Source organism: Choloepus didactylus, chromosome 15 (assembly GCF_015220235.1).
Source record: "Choloepus didactylus isolate mChoDid1 chromosome 15, mChoDid1.pri, whole genome shotgun sequence".
Lineage (NCBI taxonomy): Eukaryota > Metazoa > Chordata > Mammalia > Pilosa > Megalonychidae > Choloepus > Choloepus didactylus.
In genome coordinates this window covers 62,612,329-62,631,784 of record NC_051321.1, presented here as the reverse complement: position 1 = coordinate 62,631,784, position 19,456 = coordinate 62,612,329, and the positions used below count along the sequence as shown (strand labels likewise).

The window sequence follows — 19,456 nt, the reverse complement described above, 5'->3', positions numbered from 1 at the left end:
TCAACCATTTGGCAGTCATTACACTATGTTCTTTGCATAAACTTTTTAATAAACTTTTAATAAACACTTTTCCTATTTGATAAATGAGGATAAAAATGGTTTAATGATTTCCCAAGTTACCAAATAACAGATTTTCAACTGTATTTGACTGTAAAACCTTGGCTCTTTCTACTTTAACATACTGCATGATAGATTGTAAGTGCTATGTTTAAAGGTGAGACTCCTTTAGGTGGAATTGGGTTTGGGAAATATTCATGAAAGAGGGGGTTATGAATGCATACGCATGCCTTCCTATGTGTATGATATTTATCATCTTAATCTAGAAGTTTCCTGAGGAGAAGAAATTTTTGTTTTTGTTCTTAATAAAATTATTTATATATAATATGACTTTCACTGAAGACATAGTATCACTTGCAGAAAGAGCTCTGTGTCAACCCTGGGAACAGGGAAATCCATTACAAAGAGAGCAGTGACCATCTAGATCCAAAGTTATTACATATGGATTGGAGTACTAAAAAATTTGCAGAATCTATTTCACTGAAAACCTAAAGAAAGAAATTAATATATCATCTTAGAAGGTAGATTATGGATTTTTTATGCATTGCATAAATAGATAAATGATTAAAATAGATGGATAAATTGATGCAGATCATTGTACCTAATGAGATAAAATGTTAACTGTTTATTTCCAAGGTAAAAGCAAAATTGGCACAATCCAGCTTCTGGAAAAGTAAATCCTTTTAAATTTATGATTGCATTATTGATTAATAACTTTTTTTTTTCCTGTAGTTGGACAGTGTCACCTCCCTGATCCAGGCAGCCAAAAATTTAATGAACGCTGTAGTACAAACAGTGAAGATGTCTTACATTGCCTCAACCAAGATCATCCGAATCCAGAGTCCTGCTCGGCCCCGGCACCCAGTTGTGATGTGGAGAATGAAGGCGCCTGCGAAAAAGCCCTTGATTAAAAGAGAGAAGCCAGAGGAAACCTATGCAGCCGTCAGACGAAGCTCAGCAAAGAAAAAAGTACATCCAGTGCAAGTCATGAGTGAATTTAAGGGAAGACAAGTCTACTGAAACCATTATTCTACTCTAATGCCTATATTACAAAATACTGGCTACCACTATTCTATTCTAATGCCTATATTACAAAATACTGGCTAACTAACACTTTATTTTTACACTTGATTAATTATCTAAGTTCACTAAAGTTTGGAGTTAAACCCACAAATAACATAAAAATTTGGGAGCTGAACCAATGTAGACCACTTACACTTGGGACCATGTCATTTTCATCTCGATATGACCAGCACCTAATAGATAACTAATATATGCTGGTTGAATGAATGAAATCTTCAGGCATCATTCAGCCTTTCCCATCACAGGGATTGTATTATATTCATTACCCAGTAAACCCAGGAGGATGAAGTACCGTTTTCATTTTGAATTAAGACACAGATTTGGTTTTCAATGGAAACAAAAGACTATAAAATATCTGCCCATTTAATATCCTACTTTCTTTACCTGATCTAACATAGCAGCAGTGTGTGATTCCCACTATAAGAAAACAGCTTTCAGTCCCTAGATACCTGTATCCGTTGTCATCTGATTAGACCAGCATCCATCAGAAATTAACCAAGCTTAAGCAATGAAGCTACTTACTGAATTTTGAAGGTCAACCTCAGTTATTAAGAAAGGGCTTTATTAACAATATAAAGGTTACAATGAGTTTGGATGCCATGAATGTGTCTTTGAGTGTTCCCTTGTGTTCAGCAGTTCTGCACTTTGGGTGTTGTATTTAAAAATGCCCATCAGAATATATATGTGGAAGAAATTATCACCTAATTAGAAATTAAGGACACCTTATTATATCCCAGAGTGAGTGATGATAACAGAAGTGTGTGATGTTCTGCATGACTCTAAAAATCCATTGTATCAGCTAGCAATTGTAATGAAAAGGAAAAGGCCAGTTTGGAAAACCTTTTGGCATCAAATGAAATACAACTGTGTGAATTTTAACATTGCACTATGAAGTGGAGTTAATGGCAATGAAGCTGGAGTGATTTTAATAACATTATTTTAAATAAAAGTCCCTGGGATAATTTTATAACTCCGATCACTATGCTCATCTCTAGGTGAGTTCATAATTGTCTTCATAATAGTTTCAGAGTCTAGTCCATTGTTTCACTTTCTCTCTCTCTCTCTCTCTCTCTAAGTGTCATTTTGCTTTGAGCTTTCCATAAGCATTGAAAATGTTAAGCTTCAGTTTCACTTTCAATTCATAGTATTTTAAATATGCATTCCCTATTCCGCTTCATCAGAATGACAACACTATAAATGTAACTTCTAGCTTGCACCAAATTGCCTCTGATAAGCTGTCTCAACAACTATATCACCTTAGGTTGATGAGGTAAAATTCATACATATACCAGTTAATATTAGTATGACCAGTTTGGGTAAAATGATTTGTGAAACATGGGAAAGCATAAAAGTTGAGAGTAGGCTGTGTATGGATTCGTGAGCAAAATGGTGTGGAACACAGTGGAATTGAATATATGATAAAGGAAGTATTTAATAGATCATTATTAATTGACATTAAATTCCCTTTATTGTAATGCATTATTTCCTTCTTCCAAATCGCTAAGTTGCCTGAGCTCAGAGCATAAACTTCCTAGGAGGCAATAAGCTCCTCCCTATCTTGCACTATGGATTGGCCCACAATAGCTATTCTTGACAGAGTCCACTTTGCAAAAGAGGAGGAAGTGTGGAAGGGAATTATGGAATACAGGTGATTCTATTTTCTGGAACTATCTTGACAATGGGGGCAAAATAACAAGTGTCTTTTGTTGAAATTCTGTGATCATTTTTGGTTCTAACTGGAAAGGTTGCAAGAGCGCAATCTATGATGTATCCTTTTCTAAGTTTCAATGTGAATTTATAATTTAGTTGAGAAAAGATTTTTTTTTTAAATATCACCTAACTACTGGTTGTTTACTGTAGCTCTGAAAATCACACGCTCAAGAATCATGAGCCTTATTTAGAAAATCTAATGTGCATTTGACTCTCTACCAGCTTTTCACAGGCCAGAATTTAGAATGCAATATTGTATGCCAAAAGAACAAAAACAACTTGAAATTATACAATTACGGAATAACTTCAATCACTTAAAAATAAAACTGGCTATTTACCCAAAATGAGATGTGAATAGGAGCTCTTCTCCAGTGTAAGTAGACTTCCAGTTTAGTTTAAAGCAAAACTTTAGTTAAGCAAAACCTGATAAAAAGTTTAACTCAATTAATGTCCCAGGAGTGAGGTTCTGCTGTAGTCATCAAAGATGCAATAAACACAAGGTGCATACAGCAGAAAAAGATACCTGTCCACCTGAGTAAATTCCTGCAATGGGCAGCATTATCCAAGATTCAGTTGATTCAAACATGCTAATATTATAGATGCTTGTACATGAGAAAAGCATTAGCAGCAAAAATATTTACAAATTTTTGCATTATAAATCATAGTTAAATGGATCTAATCAATAAGCATGACTCTTGCAGATATATTTGTATTTAAGCCCTTCTTCAGGGGGATACCAAGAAGTTCTTACTGAGGGTATAGTTTGGTGGTCAATCTATTTCTATCAGAAATGACATCACAGAGATTGCTATTTCCTCTGACGATACATTTGCTTTAACCTGCTAATCAGAACCCACCTTTCTCTTCTAGTGAAATCCATTTATGTTAATTTGTGCTTTATACCACCTTCAAGGAACCTTCCCTTCCTGGTTAGCCACCGGCATCAGTCAAAGATTCAGCTGGGATCAGACAGATATCTCAAAAAGTATCCTTTAATCAAAATCCACTAAAGATTCTCCCTAGTTAGAAAACCTGGAAATTTTTCATCAGAGATGCAAGGTGAGAAATATAAATCTCTCCCTTTTATTTATCAAAAATGGAAACTGTTGGATTAAAATATTTGTTTCTTCCTAATGGAGTTTCTAGGTACAACTTGCTGAAAGAATCAGAAAGAAACTCAAACACTAAATTACTAAGTTAATTTGTTAATTCTCCTTTTGTGTTTATCTTAAGACATCAGTGTAATTTATGAACATATCAGTAAATATATTCTTTGTATTCATAAGCATGCCTTCTGATCTTTGCACATCTTTAACCACCAGTATCAATATAAAATATATGTGTCCCATAAAATTCCTTCTGTAAGGGTCCCCAGAATTTTATGGAGAGGCCCATTCTTGCAGTCTGGCATTCCTGACACACCAACTTTGAAGTGAGTCAGTTTTTAAGTCATAATACAGCAGCACATTGAAATTGTGAAATTGAAATTTTGTCTATTATATGCCTTCAAACCTACTAAAGAGTTTTCCTCAAATTTAATGATGAATGGCTGAAAAAAAACTAACAGAAGGGAACATGTCTCCAGTGGCTTCCTATACCTTCACTTTCAAGATGGACTTCTCATCTGAGCCTCTGGGCTCAGAATTCTCCTATTAGCTGCTCGTAGATTCATACCAAAATGATGCAGTCAGTCCTGCCCTTCCCAGCCAATTACCCCAAATAATACCTTTACCTCTTACTCCATACACCAAAAATCTCTCTTCTATCCCTCATCAATCCTGTACATAGAAATTGATTCATATATTCTGCAGAGTTTTTTTGTTTGTTTGTTTCAAATGCACAAAACCATGCTATAGGTTATGGCTCCCATGGCTACAAATTTCTGTAGAGTTGTAGAATGAGATTTGAGATTTTTCTGTTGAGGCTAACCATTCTCTGTGAACTCATTGCAGAATCCCCAGCTTGTTTCAGTATTGTTGTAAATATTTGTTTAGGTCAGGAAAGCAGATACCAGAATCTCAAGGGGGGTGAAATCTTTACTTTCTTTTGTCAGCCTGTCTTTCGCCAAAACAGTGTGCCTACTGCATACTTAGGAATCAAATGGCTATTTTTCTATTTGTAATATCAGGAATATTTCTGATTTACTAGATCAGAACAGTTAGGGCATCCAGTTAAAGCAACTGCAACTTTCATATTATTTTAATAATTCTTTTAAAGAAAACTAGGGAAAGTTATTGCAATCTGAGATGTTGTTTCAATACCAGGAAATAACACATTTCAATGAAAACTCTATAGCATTTGTTTCTTCATGACTCTTTCCATGCCATCATCATACTTTTAGAATTAGTACTTTGCATGTTATCACCAAATAAACATGCCAGGTCTCATGAAGAAAGCACCTACATATAAAGTAGTTTAATAGTTTTCATTTGGGTCCTTTGGGTCTAATTAGGATAGAAAACATGGATGTTATTGTAATCAGGCATAGGCAACTGAAAATGTCCTAATCAAAGAGTGTTACGGCAAAAGACAATCATTTCAACCTTAATCATTTTACACGTGATTGCCCCTTCCCAAATCAGAGTACACAGGATCCACTGCTGAGCACTTCAAAAGAAAATAATACTATTTAAAAGAAGCCTTTGTAAATTGAACCCAACTTTACCACAATTCTATCTATGGGGAATAGGTGGTCTGTGGGCCTGTGGGTACTCCCCTGTGTACAAACTGGGATGAAGATGTTTCATGGCTGCATTGTGGCTTATAGAAGTCCCCTTTGGTTTTTGGAAGAAAAATAGTAGGACTGGCTTTCAAAATGAGATTGGCAAGGTGGAGAAAAAGTAAGTAAATGCAGAGAAATTGTAAAAGGGCATGTGAAAGAAAGTGCCAGAAGTGGGAGAGGTAATAAGAGGGCAGTTGCAGACATAGATACCTTTGTAGACAGAGGGAGGAAGAGTTTTGGGTTCTCTGAAGATTGGGCATCCTCCTCCTGAGGAAGATTTTAAGAATAGTATTGCAGGAACTTGTCTTTAGTGATTTGGGTGAAGTCGTGTTGAAAAGAGGATGAACTAAATTATTTTTGAAGATAATTTAGTGATTTTGTTTGCAGGATGAGAAAAAGATTCATTCATTTTCCAAGCTGTTGAATTAATTTATGTAGATGAACATCTCCTCCATATTAGAGCCAATCAGAATAATCAGATATTCATATATTCAAAACTATTTATTAAGCAACTACGTTGTTGACTCTCTTCTGGGTTCTTAGGATACATCAAGTAATAAATAAATAGCCTTGACCTCATGGGCAGCTCTTTGTGCTAGCTCTGCATTAAAAGCTCTAACTTTGTTTAATCTTCTCAATAACCCTATGGATTAGGAATTATGAGCTCCATTCCATAGATGAGGAAACTTAAATAGGATAAGAATCTTGCTCAACTTTCACTGGCTCTAAAATATTGCTGTACTCCAGAGTCTGAACTTTTAAGCACAACACTATCCAAACTTCCTGGAAATTGTGATTGAATTGTCAGTGGAAAATAATATATACATTTCACAATGTTGGTTGGCCTTCTGTGTAAATAAAAAAAAAATATTATTCATTCAAATCCTACTTATTTACAAACAGATGAAAGGCAAGTATATAAATAATTATTTCACATTCTCATCTCTTAACTGAATATAGGTTATCAGGAATATGAGGAGTAAATATTTTATCCATGTGACCTGAAATAAGATGACAACCCTTACTAAATTACTTAATAAATTACTTTTATTATCGTGGTGTAGAAAGCTTCAATGGGAATACCTGATCTGTCTCATCTTCAGCATTAGTTGGTTAAAACCATTTGTTGGTACCATTTGTTTCCTCTTTCACCGCTAATATGTATCCGTGTTTTTACAGTTACGGTTCTCAGGGAAACATTGGCCAGGGTCATTAAAATAGGCTAACATTCTCTGCATTCCAAACTGATCCAAACTACATCAAAGCTATGATTCCTTCTTTAAAGAGGTAACCAATGTGCACAGTATTTGCCTGACTGCAGGTCATCTTCATCTTTCACTTCACTTGGCTCTTCTTCCTAGAACCTTCTGAAGCCTAGAGTCTTTCTTTGTCCGTGTTGCTGGATAGACTTCCCTCTCTCAGGGAATTAAGTGATTTGCTGAACTTTCTTGTGGCAGAGCTATATTGTTTCCTCAAACTGGGAATGTATTTATTTAAGGTTTACATCCTCGAGTACCTGGTGGTCATGATGGTGCCTGCCCCCATCTATAGGGAAAGGAAGCTCTCAAGAAGGAAATTCTCTTTGAAAAAGACTCAGATTTTTAACAGTCATCTCCAACAACACAGGGCATATACAAATGCAACTTAAATAATATTGGCTGAGTAACCCTGTGTTTTCATTTCAAATGAGGTATTTTCTAGTTCTAAAGTTTTCTCTCCTTGGCATTTTCAAGAAAGATTCTTATTTTACCTTTTGTTATTTGGTCTTGTAGTTCTGTAGCATGTTTTAAAACATTTTACAGCCTCCTTTCAGTAGTTGTATCAGTGGTTCAAAAGTCTCCAGATACTTAGTTTTTCTATTCAGATTGCCTTGCATTATGCTGTCCTGGGCCAACCCTCAGTGTGTCACATCAGTTTTTCCGTCTTGGAAAATCATCTGAATCTCTCTGTGGTATCTACTGAGATTCTAGCTTAGACTGTTGGGCTTCCTTGACCTGGGATTGTATCAGCAGATTTGGACTAGAGTGTTTATTAAAAAATTAAGGGGGCATGTCTAAGATATAAGTTCATACTCTCAGTTAAACAGAACTTTCCTCCTTCCTGAGGCTTTAAACACAAAATTAATTTTTAAAAGGATTGTAGAGATTGTGTTCTATTGCTTGCAAAAGCTTATGCTATAATAACTCTCTAGTCTCTTGTTTTGGTAGGCATTGTGTCCATAGGGACATAAATATGAGAATATCTGCAATTGTTTTTTAGAGTTGGCTATGCTTCTTATTATATTGAATTTTTTCTTATGTGGTACAGTTCCTACAAAGAAAATTTCCTTGGACCTAAATGACAGGATAGTCATTTCTCCTCCATATCCATGACTAACAAGTCCCTGAAAACAGAAGTAGGCATATGTTATGCCCAATTTAGTACCTAATAGTTGGGGCTTAAAACAAAATTTACTTGGGCAGGTTGAGTGATTAAATATGAATTAAAGCTTCCAATGAAAGATTTCCAGATGCCCTGCTTTCCATTTTGTTTATGTTTTTATGGTTTCTTAGTGACTTTGCTAACAACAACAAAATCACTTACTTTTTTTACTTGTACAAGCAGCAACTTTGACAGCTTATAGTTGGTGACTTCTCTGAAGATAATATGCACATTATAATTCAGGATGAAGGCAGATTTAAACTAAGACAGTCTGAGATGAAGTCAAAGTAAGCAATTGATAATAGGTTCTTTAGGTTTATTGCGACAATATGATGAGAACTTAAGGTTTGTGGCATTTAAGGTATTTCAGAAAATCTTGCTTGTGCATCTCACCCCACTGTGCAGAACGCAGAGAAAAGCTGAGTGAATAGGCTATTACAGTCATGGCCAGTTCAAAGTGGTTTTATAGTTTGGCCAAAGATAAGTTTCAGCAAAAGCATTTGTGGATTTTCTGGTCCATGCTTACCCTTAAAGTCAATTTTACCAATCAATAAAAATGAATTATTTATCCGGGAATAGAAATAACTCTTTAATACCCACCCCCCATGACATTGACATAGAAACCCTATAAATATGCTGTGTTTGAGATTCTGCATGACTTTTGCACTTAACTGAATCAATGAATATCATTGTGCTCTCAATTGAATTACTTTATGCATGTAACACTCAGTTTGTTTTGATGTGATATACTATTATCTGAAACAGTACTTTATTTTCACTTCAGCTTATATCACTCTGTATTTCATTAAGGATTTTCTCAACTGACAATTAAACCATATATTTTAAAGCAATAAAAATAAAAGGATTGGTTATGCATTTGGTGTGTATGGATTGTGGTATGTGTCTTGGGTAAGGCAAAAAAAAAAAAAAAAGAAGAGATTTATGTGAGTTGCTGAGTTGTCTAACCATGTGTTTCTAGTTGTTATCTTCATTCCCACACTCCTTAACTTATATATATATTACAAATCAGGAGTTTACTTTTACAAAGCATACATACTGTATGCATACAAGCAAGTGAGCATTTAGTTTTGTGCGATGTGGGCACTAGGCTTTTGACTTTAATAGTCGCTATCTATGTAGTTCAGGAATTGTTTAGCTTATACCTTTCTGAAAATGACTAATAATGTTTTTAAGATTGTCTGAATACGCACTCTAAAATGGACATGGACTGCCACTGATTCTGCCAATATTCCTGCATCTGAATATTGGTGCATTCTAAACATCTGCCTTACCCTCTCATCTCTAGGCAGATGATAACTTTCGCAGTATGAGTTCCATGGGAATATTCTCTGGATCCTTTTCCAGGTGGCATGCTGTTGTCTCCTCTGAGACATCGTTTTCCCTCTTCAGGTCCCTTACTGCCTCAGACAGCTTATTGCTAAGTCTCAGTCTATTTCCACACTTTCTCAAAAGGCAGTATGTGAGGATAGAGTCTTTATAGCTTAATTCCTATGAAAGACCATGCTTCCCATCATTCATTTCTTCCAGATGCTGGCTGCCTCTGTGTTAATGAAAATGCCAGCATGGGGTTGCCTCTCTGCATCAGTCTCTCCTGGGCCCCAGGAGTCCATATTTGTTCTAGCAGGAACATTCTCTCTGTCTTGATGAATTTGTCATGTTCACTCTGGGGGTGGAAGTGGAACTAAAAGCACTCTTGGCAAGAAGAGTCTGTTCCTGCCTGGAGGCTGCGTTGAGGCCCTGACATTTCCTGGGTAACACCATTAAACATTCCATCCAGGAGCAATAATTCAGAGATAGGACCACTGCATGTCCAATATCCTGTGGCTTGAAAGGGAAACATTGATGTTCTTGGTTGTCATGAACTCTGGCTTCCTAGCCTGTCTGAATCTCCTGTTTTCAGAAAGGAGAAGAGGCTCCCTTAAGATACAGGGGCAAAGCCAAAGGAACTGGCAAGGGGAGGAGTTTGGATTGAAAGGATCAAACTCAGGTTTATACCAAATGCCCTTTGTCCCTGAAGGTCAAAGGGAGAACCTGGAGGCATGGATCTACTACTCTTAGCTCCACAGGGAGGCAGAATCCCCTCCCTTGTACCTCCTCTGCCTTTTGACTACTCAATACTCTCCCTTGGTGGTGGTGGTGACAGAATGTTAGGTGTGCAGATGACATCTGGATATTCCCCTTTCTAACAGGGAAAAAGACAATTTTTTAGCAATGAGTGGAGCACCACTCAGGCCAAACCTCAAGGGACAAAGAGTGGACTGTACTCCTGAATACAGTCTTAAACACATTTTCAGCAGCATTGATTCAGGGCAGGTGTGGACAAAGAACTAACAAAGGTCCTCTGTTTTCCTTTGTTTCTCTTTATTTTGCTTCAGAGGAAGTCTCTGGCTATTTATGGGGATCTACAGCTGAGTGCTAGAATGCCTGACCTGCAGTAAAGGCAGATATTCTGGTGTTCACTGCATGTTTATTGAGCAAATGAACAAATGGAATAAATTTAATTCCAGGTGCATTGATGTAGCTGCAGTTTCTATATATAAATGACACTTCTAAATGGTGCAATTGAGAATGAAATGGCCAATTCTAGAGACATGCTTTTCCTAGTACATCAAGACATAAGAAGAAAACACGGATTCCTGGTTTACCATTAGATCCTCTAATATTAGCTCCCCTAATTCTTCTCAGATGTGCTGGAAGATGTCATGAGAAGGATTGGAAGTAGAAGAGCTATGGACGTACTTCTGTTTACCAGAACACACTAAAGTTGTAGATTATAACTTTATATTGAGGAAAGAATTCCAATAGATTTTGCTAATGAGGAATATGGTGATTGCTGAGGCCATGATGATTGCCCATGTCTCCAAAACACTTTGATTTCAGAACTCTGTGATTTTCTCAATCCTAAATCCATTCCTTTCCAAGTGGAATGGATCCATTAGGAACTTAGTAAAAACCAACCACTGACTATGAAAAAAATACTAATACTCCCTCATAGCTTCCAAAAATTTATACAATTGTATTCTATTGAATCAAAATTCTAAGGGCCATTATTCCTGATCGCAGGTACTAAAGAGGAATTCCTTCCTCAGTAGGTATTTGTGAGAATCATATGAAAGGGTATATGTGGAAGTACTCTGAAAATAGACAAGTGTGGTCCTGGTTTGTAATAATCTGATGAGAGAGCATGAAAGTCTGCCTGAGAGACCTCGCAATACAGACTTTCTTTTTAGTCCTAGCCATTGCCCTATTTTCAAATACTATCTTGTGTAGTCTCAGTATGAATAACAAAGAAAATGTGGAGCTGCTTGAGATCAAGACTGGAGGCCTTCATTTGGAGCCTCCAATCCTCTCTATGTTGCCCCAGGGGCATGAGGATGGACAGAAGACAGAAAACTACAGATACAGTCTGTAAACTAGAAACCATCCACGTTCAATTATGTTTTACTTTGGGCAACTATATTTTAAAATAATTTGAATTAGAATGCCTTTAGGAAGGTCAAGCAATCCTTAGTGCCTGTGACTTTTTATTGCCTCACCTAAGACTGATGCACATTTACCAAGATACTTGCATTTAGGCACTTGGTATACACCTTTTGTCACTCCTAATGCTTTTCCACTTCAATTACCTTTAGAGAATCTGCTTTCTATTTTTCCTTTCAGAAAGGATTCAAAGGAAAGAAGAATTTGAGGCTGGCTGGAAATCTGGATCTACTTGGAAAAAAATGATGGTGATGCAGAAGAAAGCCAGGGACAATATGCTGAAGGACTGACTTGCTCAGTAAGATTGTTGAAGGATTAGTCTGTCTTCAGCACCTTGGTTGAGAGAAAACTAGAACCAGCCAAAGAGCATGAGGTGACCCAGCCAGGTTCGAGAGGCGTCTATCCCCTATCAATAGCAAAACTTCCCTCTTACTCTTTCTTTCACAATCATCACCTCCTGAGAAATTCAGGACGTTAGAAGCCATAACATTGGAATCTTTGTACTGACTTTCCTCATTGCTAATAACCCTAGGGATTTGTTTGTTGAGTAACTACAATATGCTAGACAGCATGACAGGCCCTTACATGGATCATCTTATATGATCTTCATAATAATATCATTATCTCTAATTTACTGAGTTTCTTAGACTAACGACTAATATCACACAGCTAATAAGTGTCAGGGCAAGGATTTGAATTCAGTTCTCAAGCTCCAAAGGCCATGCTTTTTTTCTGCAATGTAAATCTTCACTTCTACAGTGTGTATCTTCCTGGCCCTTGGAACAAATACTCCCCAAACCAATTTCAACTATTATCTCACCATCTGCTAATATTGCTCATTTTTCCAACTGATTTTTTTTTTCTTTTCATATCAGCTGCTTTCAGCTGCTTTCTGTCTATTTCTATGGGGGCATTTCCATTCCCCCTTTTAATGTTTGATGTTTCCACACTTTGGGAGTCTTGTTTGATATGGGGTAAAAACCCATCTTCCTCTAAAGAGAGAAATGCCAGACACTTGCTTATCCAGCCTTTCTGGCAGCCAGGCACAGGCTGTATATTAAGCTCCAGCACACAGACCCACCCATGTTGTCTCTTTGTTTCAGGAGCTAAATGCACCAAGAACCAAGGGCTTTCTGATGGAGGTTGTGAAGGCAGAAGGATTTTACACATCAGAACCAGTTTTGAGATGTGGTTTGGTCATCTATCCTGGCTCCTTAGCCTCAGACCCAGTTCTCCAACCCTCCCGTTGCTTTGAACTGCCCAATATATTTATAATAACTTCATTTTATGCTTAACTCATCCACAAGTAAGCATTGTTGCTTAAACTTTTAACTTGGACAAATATGATATTTTTTATAGCCACATCTCTCAGTGACAATTGTCTAGCCTAAAACTCCAAATAAAAACAAGTATATGTAGCACACTAATAGTCACAAGGTTGCTAGATGACTGACTTCACTCCACTGCCCAAACACACCTAAGTGTTGATACCTACATCATAGTGCCATTTAAAAATTGTAACAACCCAATTGGCAGAAACTGATTTTTGGTTCCCTTTTCTTCTAAGTGAAATTGACTGCTAACCTTTGAGTCTTCACCAATCCTGTTTCCTTTAACAACCATATCAACCACCTAATTCTCATGACCTAGAAAGTCACATGTCCTGAAATCCTCTCCACCATTGGTCTCATTCCCATCTGTTCTTTTCCCCTGCCTTTGCACTTCCCCTTTTATATGCTGACCTATTGATTTCCCTTACAAACCCTACTCCAAACTCACCTTCTCTAGTATTCCGTCTTTGATTCCCTTTTCTTAAACCCACTTTCTCTTGTATTTTGTTCACTTATTAGTGTTCAAATACATTCTATTGTTTACATGAAGAAAACTAGCTTTGAAAAATATGCTACTTTAATAAGTACCCTTTAGTGTATACATATCATATATTCATAGATTAAATCTATCCATTTAATTATGTCCAAACAGGAGACATAGAGACTTCTTCTGCTATTTTGTGTCACCATCACATTACCCCCCAAAAATCCCCTGCCCAAGTTAGACATTTTGATGCTTATTACTTATTTGTCCATGCATTCAACAGATATATATTTGAGGGTTGAAAATATAGGTGTTTGGTATTAAGTATACGGTAGACTCTGGTGTTAAAGTGTTACGGTAAATCATTAACATATTAAAATTTGTTGCCCCTCCCTATGAGAGTATTATACATCCCCATCTTGTTGAACTCAGAAGTGGCCATGTGACTTGCTTTGGCTATGAAATGTGAGCCCCAATGACATTTTTCATTTCCAGGCAGAAATTTTAAGAACCATCTTGTGTTTCACCATGTTCCTCTGTCAGAAGTCTAGCCATGTTCTAGGTAAGGGCTACTCCATCAGCCTAGGTATTAGTGAAGACAACTTGCAGCAGAGTCACGGTCAACCTATGATGGATAGATAACCTGAGCAATAAATATTCCTTTGTTCTTATAAGCCTTTTATATTTTGATTTTGTTTATTTCCTAGCTGTCCAGCCCACTCTAACTTATACAAGTGATGACAGCAACTTCTGTCTGTCCTCAAGGGGGAAAAAATCAATCTGGAAAATGAAACCACTTAAAAAAAAAATTCTTATTGGCATGGAAATAGAGTTGCTAAAACAATGAGGGAAAAGGCAAAAATCAAAGAATGGAGAGGGAAGTAAATTTTATAGAGAAATGCTGAAAAGGGAAACATACGCCATCCAGAAAATACTCATTAGTTCATGTGAAATTCATGTTAATGACAAACAAAGAATGCCAATTATATGTAAGCTGTGAACACTTTAATAGACTTTCACATTGTTTTATAATGAAAAATGAGTCATACACAAATCTGTTTGAAGAGAATGGATAGTAGTTCATTTTTTTTTCACTGTTCAACTAAGCTTAGTTTTATAAAATTATTTAAAAATGAATTTTTTTCTAGCACAATCAGGTTCTGCCTTGACAAATATTGAGGTTTAGAAAAGTTTCTTGGAAAGCTACCTTTTTTTTTTTTTGGTGGGGGTGTATTTATTTATTCATTTTGAAGAGTGGGAGCTGTAGAACTGACAATAAGCACAACCATTTCTATAGCAACGAATTTGACACAGAGAGAAGTGAAGTTCTAGCTCTCAGATCCCTGAGGAACTTGTAACAACTTCTGACCCTTACCATTGAAGGCAGAAAGTAGAAAAGAATGTGTAAGTGCGGGCAGGGGATATTCTGGTATGAATTCTAAAGGAAGGAAAAGGCAAAACAGAGTCTGTTCTCAGTTTATTTTGAGAATATAGCCCTGTTCAACTATCCCCTTGACAAATATGGAAAACAAGAGTCCAGACATGAGGAAATCATGATCCCTTTTAGCATTAAGCTTTTTCTTTTTGCTTTATTTTTTTGATTACCCCAGCTCAGTTCCAAAATTCATAAAATATGGAAAAAATAAAGAAGGAAATGACTCTATAACCCAGGATAACTTCTTGATTATGTGTTGATCTATATTCATCAAATGTTTTCTTTATTTCCTTCTTTCCTTCCCATTCCATTCCTCAAAGAAGAAAGGCTAGACATAATCTTTTTTTAACCCAAGTCCAATTTGACAGGTAGTTAGAGAGCAAATTTCAAAGAATGTTATGGGTTATAGTCCCAAAGTTTCAGTTATTTCCATATTGTGAAATATGACTTATATACAAAAAGGTGATAACTTTCTAATTACAATTTAACAAGTAACTATAGAACAAATTTCAAAGAGTATTATGGGTTACAGTTCCAGCATTTCAGTTCTTTCCTTCTGCTATTCTAATACCTTAGCAACTAAGAAAAAGAAAATTATATAGAGATTCAGTATTCATAATCCTTTGTTAAATTCCGTCTTGTCTATTGCTACCCCTTCCTCTAGCTTAATCACTTTCCTGATCATCAGGAATGTCTAGGCAGTGACCACCCTAACTTGTTCATGTTGAAAAGGGGTGTCGATATTATGGGAAAAGGGGATGCAACTGGTTAACGTTCTTGAAGAGCCTGTTGCCTCTGGGTTTGGGAAATTAGCCATCATAGGAACTCTCTGGAGGTTTTAAGTTTCTGAAGAATAAAATTCATGAGTGAAACTTTTATAATCTCAGATAGGAACTTGGGTATTTTTTAGGGTTTTCGGGACTACCATTGACTTGGGCATATCATAAAAGACATAATCTTTTATAATCATCCTTTTTTCTTTAAGAAAATATCATGGGCAATTTTCCATGTTTGAAACTATAGATTTACAACATAAATTTATATAACTACATTGTTTTCCATTATTTTTTGGTACCATTATTTATTTAACCTATTACCTATGGACTAATTTGCCCTAGGATTTTGGAAAAGAATATTACTTTAAATTGCAAATAGCTAGATTCATTCAGCCCCTATGTTTCAAGGTAGATGGAGCAGAGATGGAGGACAGTAGAGATCATGGCTCTCCTTTCTTTATGGCATTTAGGAAGACAAGGAGATACAGTAATAAATAAAACAACACCAAGAAAAGATCCTGCCTTCATGTGACATATTCTACCAAAGAGGAAATTGAACAAATATGTTCTTTCATATCTTTCATTCAAGAAATGTCTATTGAGTGCCTGCTGTTTGTCACATGCTATTCTAAGGTGCTGTGAAATACATCACTCACACAGAAGGGAATATAGACAGAAAATGTTGAGACTTCAGTCTTCTACCTTTAGAAGCTGTGGAGATGGGCAGAAATCAAACGATAAAAGTGATGGCCAGAGAGAAATAAAAAACAGGAAATCCTGGTGTCCTGAAATCCAAATGAAGAAACGGTCCCAAAGACAGAGAAATGATGAACCTTGTTGAATTTTTCTGATAACACTGAAAAAGATGATACCACCTGAGGGAAGGTCCTGTTGCTGAGCAGCTAAAATGCTGCAAATCATTTATTTGGCCATTGGATGTCATCAGCGTTCTATGGAGCACCTGCTGAGTGAGTTCTGTGCAAGGGAAGGAAAATTATGAGTTAAAGGCAGCAATTTGTTTAGAGCTTTGGTGGTGTATGGGTATGCCTCTCAGTTAAATGGTGTGGAAATAGTAACAAAATTCATTTTTATTAGGCAATACTTTAAATACCTAGGAATATTTTTAAAAAGAAAGCTGCATACCCTGAGACTAAAAATGTGAATGTGTCTGACCCAGTTTTGAAATTAAACCATTTGCTAATGTAAATATTTCAAATAATCAAATGATGTGACCAGAGCTTTTATTTTTTTCTTTCTGGTCATTTATTGAACTGGCATATATGACAATTTTGCTTCTGTGACACTTCCAGGACTGTGACTCTTAATATTGGACATTTTGGGAAATTCAGGTACATCCAAAATATTTTTTTTTCTGTTTGTTTTTCAATTTACATAAAAGTTGACTAGAGAAGAAGGTAAAATGTGAACATCTAGAATTAATGGGATACTATTATTCAAGTAGAAATTTTAATCAAATCAGAAATCTTTTGAGTTATTAGGGATTGTTTATGTTTTTCAGAAATTATTGTTTTATGTTATTCAAAAATAGTTATACAAGATGATGCATTGATAAAGTCTCACTATAAAAAATTCAAACAATATTGAAGTATTTGAACTAAAAAGTAAAAATTCCTTCTTAGTCTGACTCAGCCACCGTCCCTGTTATCCTCCAACTCACGTAATCCACATCCACCACCTCTCTTTAGAGAACACCACTGGTAAAAGATGGTATTCCAAAATTCCAATTGGAATTTTTCCCTATATGTTTACATATGTGTCTATACAGTTTTTAAGGTATTATTTAAGGTAAGTAAAACTATTAGCTTGGAATGGAGCTACAAATGCCTTAGGGAGGCAAGTCTGTGTTGGTAGAAAAGCGAGTAGGGAAAGAAAATTAAGTTTATCCTTACATCATGTCCCGACTACATAAGGTTGGAAGTAAGATTTAAGTATTATTAGACTTTATTCTATATAATCACACACAAGTCAAGCCTTAAATTCTCTCAAGTTCTTTATAAGCACTAGGGAGATAGGTAAATACAGGAGTTTCAAAATAGCATTGACCTTTGATTGACCAGGAAGAGCTTGCTTTGTCTTCCTTAGGGAGTGATAGCACTTTAACAGGGTAATAAAATTTTATTTCTTCTCCTCACTTCCATTGTTACCAGTATGTTTTTTTTTTTTTAAATTACGTTATACTTTCGTAGAGCTAACAGGCTTTAATGAAGATTGCCTGTGTCTGATCTGTGCCTGAGAGGAAAGATGAAAGGAATTGAGTTTGTTCATTTTTGAGAGAAGTATCTTGGAGGGCAAAGTAATAATGTTTTTTGTACAAGTGGAGATTTCCAAAGAGAAAGCAGTTGCCTCACAGGTGTGTCTTCCTCTTACACAATCCCTGCTGGCCAGAGGGGCACTTAAAGGGAGGGAAGTACTTATTTTATCATTAACTAAGGGCAAGAGATTCACTCTGAAATTCTTGCTTAGAGACCTGCAATGAAATTTCTCCACTGTCAGCACTGATGACAGAATAAGAGGAAACACACTTTCACCCCAATATGAGGAATTCTGGTTACAGATCATGGTTTAAAAATGCATCTGAGTAAGGGAGAAAAAGTTGTTACTAGAGAAGTTGTAGAAAGACATTTAAAAATGGACAATTGCACCAATCTAGTTTGGTAGTTAAGAATGGAGTTTTTTTCTCAAAATTGTACCAAGCCAGTAACTTGATACTATTATCTTAAATAGCTAAAAATAGGGAACTAATAATTAATGATGGGAAAAATGGGTAGGATGAGCTCAGAACTAACATCTATTGCAAGTCTTCTTGGTGCCTATTCAATTGTGATGCCTTTAAGTTCCACTTTGACATGGTTTGCCTACCTTCCAAAATCATAGATTCACGACTTCCACTATGAATCTCCTGACATCATATTCCTGAGCTGCAGGAAAAAGACACCTCCTCAGGGTCTGCTGGTAGCGTCAGTTGAGCTGGTTTGCTGGAATCCAGGGGCTCTCTCTTAACAGAAGACAAATGTGTCAAGCACAGTAAGGTGGACACGATTATTCCCGTTTCATGGATGAGGACATGGAGATCTAGAAAGTAGATTGCTGGTGATTCGCTACTGAAAATTTTCAAGATGGCTCAAAATAAAATGGTACTTGGTAATAGTCACAGAAAGATGTTGGAAGAAATTGCAATTATTTTTTCATTTTCTTATTTAGTAGCCCAAAGACCTTACCCTACATTTTTCCAGGTGTCATTGTCCCACCGTTGTAACATTTATTTTGAATATAATGACCAAGTAGACAATAGCCTATCCAATCAGCAATGTTAATCATTGATTGCCCAATCTTTGCCCACTTTTTATCTCCTGATAGCCTATGCTCTCAGATTGAATTCTCAGTGTTTGCACATTAGTTAGTTTATATTAGTGAGGCCATACAATATTCATCCTTTAGTTTCTGGCTTATTTTGTGCAACATAATGTCCTCAAGGTTCATTTACCTTGTTGCATGCCTCATGACTTCATTCCTTTCTGCAGCTGCACAATATTCCATCATATGTATATACCACAGTTCGCCCTTCCATTCATCAGTTGATGGACCCTTGGGCCACCTCCATCCACCGGCAATCGTGAATAATGCCACCATAAACATCAGTGCCCCAATGGTTTCTAAGCTTTGTTCTGGGATCTTATATTTGGTAATCCTCAAGAATAAAATAATTGGCAAAATTCTCCATATCTGACTCCATGGCATCTCAAACTTGCTTTCGTAAATTGAAATAATCTATCTATATTTCTGTCTTTACAACTATACCATAAGCACTTTTATCATCAGTAAGTACACAGTATTAAATGGAGAACTTCTTCAAAGGTTATTGGATAATTATTAACATCTTCACTACATTAAGGTGTTGGGGAAAAAAGGAGTTGA

General features: G+C 36.2%; 1 protein-coding gene across 4 annotated transcripts in view; it reads left to right on the top strand.

The window, feature by feature from the left end:
- Positions 1–8,853, top strand: part of CTNNA3 (catenin alpha 3) — a 1,946,492-nt gene extending 1,937,639 nt beyond the window's left edge. For 3 of the 4 annotated variants that reach the window (XM_037805370.1, XM_037805369.1, XM_037805372.1), the window contains one exon: positions 790–8,853. In XM_037805370.1, the coding sequence (XP_037661298.1) occupies positions 790–1,077 (288 nt within the window). In that variant the 3' untranslated portion in view covers positions 1,078–8,853. The remainder of the gene's footprint in view (positions 1–789) is intronic. The other variant, XM_037805371.1, reaches the window with a different exon arrangement.
- The last annotated feature ends 10,603 nt before the right edge of the window (positions 8,854–19,456 follow it).